This window comes from Rhea americana, unplaced genomic scaffold (assembly GCF_003343005.1).
Source record: "Rhea americana isolate MKP2758 unplaced genomic scaffold, rheAme1 scaffold_51, whole genome shotgun sequence".
Classification (NCBI taxonomy): domain Eukaryota; kingdom Metazoa; phylum Chordata; class Aves; order Rheiformes; family Rheidae; genus Rhea; species Rhea americana.
The window spans coordinates 4,403,407-4,406,023 of record NW_028186657.1 but is presented as its reverse complement, the minus strand read 5'-3'; the positions used below and the strand labels follow the sequence as shown (position 1 = coordinate 4,406,023).

The window sequence follows — 2,617 nt, the reverse complement described above, 5'->3', positions numbered from 1 at the left end:
GCACATCAAAGTGGAGGAGGCCGAGCAGGAGGAGGCGGCCTGCGGCGGCAGGAAGAGGGGCGAGCCCAGGGGCCCCGCCGCCCTGTGGGGATGCGGGCAGGAGGCCCCCGGCACCGCCGCAGGGGACCGGGAAGGCCCCAGAGAGCTGAAGATGGACGGGGGGCCTGGGCCAGCAGGTGCCGTCAAGGTGGAGCTGCCCGAGGCAGCCCCTGAGGCCCGCGGCGTGAAGGAGGAGGCGGAGGCCGACGCAGCGGGACCCCTGAGCGGGGCCGCCCAGGGCGGCAGCGATGGCGGCCTGGCKCTGCCCCCCGGGGCCTTGGCCGTGCACCCCCCGGACCTGGCGGTCCCGCTGATGCTTCACCCCTTGCCGTCTGGGACCAGAATTCAGTTTCAAGGCCCTCCGCCTTCCGAGCTCATCCATGTGACTAAAGTGCCAGTGACCCAAGTGCCTCTTAAAATGCAGTCTTTACTGGAGCCGTCAGTAAAAATTGAAACTAAAAATGTGCCCCTCACAGTGCTGCCCTCCGATGCAGGTATTGCATTGTAAGACTGCTTAAAGTTTGCAAGGTTTCCGTAAGTGGCACACAGCTAGCAGGTTTTCTCAGATAGGAGAACACAAGCGTTGGAGAACTCGCCCTTTGGATACACTGTAGTTTGCACAACTCTTTTGTTTGGTTGTTTGGCTTAAGGTGTAAACATACAGGAGCAACAAGTTCGCTAGTGGTCCATTAACATTAGGGCAGTTTTGTCTGCTCACACCCCATTTGTTTTAAAAGTCCTCATAGCTAGTTTCAAAATTGCAGTGAATAGTGGTTTCAAGTTCAGTTTAGGCATCCGCTTGATTTTTAAAGCTTTGAGCATTTGAACACCTCTCATAGAGAAAATTAGGAGATGTTAAATGATGAATATTTTTTTTGGATTAGGAGGCTTTTGTTTTTAAGAAATACAAGTTTTTAAAATTAACTGCGCATCCTAAAGACTAGTAGACTTATCCTTTATTGACTATGTAGAGGAGTTCATTTCTAAGTTTTTTTCATAGAGGAACCTGATTACTCAAAGTTCAGTTGTGAAGGAATTAAGGTTTATGTCACCAGCTCAGTGCAAATCTAGTCTTTGGTTATAAGGACCTAAAGCTGGGTGTCATGCAACAGTCATCTGGTGAAACAGGTTCCTCCAAYAAGCGGGCATCTGAATCTGAGAAGAGAGGGGGGAAAAGAAAAATAAACAAAAGAGCAGTAACAACCTCAGAGAGGTCAGGGATTGCAAAGATGTAGGACTAAATGGCCATATCATCATCAGATCTGGTCTCTGCATTTAGGTCTCTTGCTCTGGGTTTGTATGCATAGTTGGAATGGTGATAAAGGATTTGCAGTAATATGGTCTGTTCTATATTATGTTTAATTTATAAATACAGAGGTATTACAGAAAGCAGTCTAGCCAAATGAAATCCAAACCAGTGTGTTTTTTAACAGTCATTTCTGTTTCATATAGAAAAGAAAGACTGTGACAAAAGCCATGTAAATGATTCTTTATGCAGTATTTCAGTGGAGGCCAGTCTGATACTCCATTAGCCTTAGTTATTTTTCTAGGAACTGTTCTCTAAGTGTGCATTGAGTGTTGTGTGTTCCAAGGCTCTAATGATTCTTCTGAATATTGCTAAATACCCTTTGGAAACACTATATTGAATGTAACCTGTATTGTGTATGTTGCCTGGCAGATGATCTTCTTTCCTCATTTTATTGCATAGGGATACCAGATACTCCATTTAGCAAGGACAAAAGTGGCCATGTAAAGCGTCCAATGAATGCGTTCATGGTATGGGCTAGGATTCATCGGCCAGCTCTAGCCAAAGCTAACCCAGCTGCCAATAATGCAGAAATCAGTGTTCAGCTTGGACTGGAATGGAACAAACTGACTGAAGAGCAGAAGAAGCCCTATTATGATGAAGCTCAGAAAATAAAAGAAAAGCACAGAGAAGAATTTCCTGGTAAACATATATTTATTTATCCAAATGCTTTAGAAGTGCAAGAATTGCAGGATAAAAAGTGATCTCTTTCATTAGAGCAAATAATAGAGTTGGAAGAAGTAATAGACTTTAAAGTATTTGGTCCTTTCATTAGACTGAAAGCATATTCGTTTTTCTAAGTTGTCCATAAATGATGTTTCATCCTCCATAGCCTCTGAATTTCTTACATTCTTAGACCACCACATGTACAGCAGCTCTTCCAAATGCTTTACAGATCTAATGGCCAGATACACAATTTTGTGTGAATGTAGCCTGTTGCAACATTTCACAGGCTTCAAAAGGAGTTGTCCAGGTGGCCTGTGATGACACATGCATCCACTCCTATAAAAGCAGGAAAGGGAAATGCCACAGGAAGCATGAGTGCCATTGTATCCTTTGGGACTCCTCCACTTGTGGCATTAGGATTCCCAAATCAAGATGTGGAAGAAAATGTTTCTCAGCCCTTTTTCCAAAGGGTTACGGATTTGCATCCTTAACGAGTTTGTTTCCCCATAACACTGCAGTTCAGTTAAAAGGGCGCTTACCGAAGGAGGAGGTTTTCTGCGCGTGCTCTGTAAGCGCCGCCGAGGCGTCGTGGGCGGCCGAGGCGTC

General features: G+C 45.5%; 1 protein-coding gene across 1 annotated transcript in view; it reads left to right on the top strand.

The window, feature by feature from the left end:
* The first annotated feature begins 23 nt into the window (after window positions 1-23).
* Window positions 24-2,617, top strand: part of SOX30 (SRY-box transcription factor 30) — a 9,696-nt gene continuing 7,102 nt past the window's right edge. Inside the window, exons 1-2 of the mRNA XM_085317960.1 lie at window positions 24-533; window positions 1,748-1,987. Of these exons, the coding sequence (XP_085174086.1) occupies window positions 152-533; window positions 1,748-1,987 (622 nt within the window). The 5' untranslated portion in view covers window positions 24-151. The remainder of the gene's footprint in view (window positions 534-1,747; window positions 1,988-2,617) is intronic.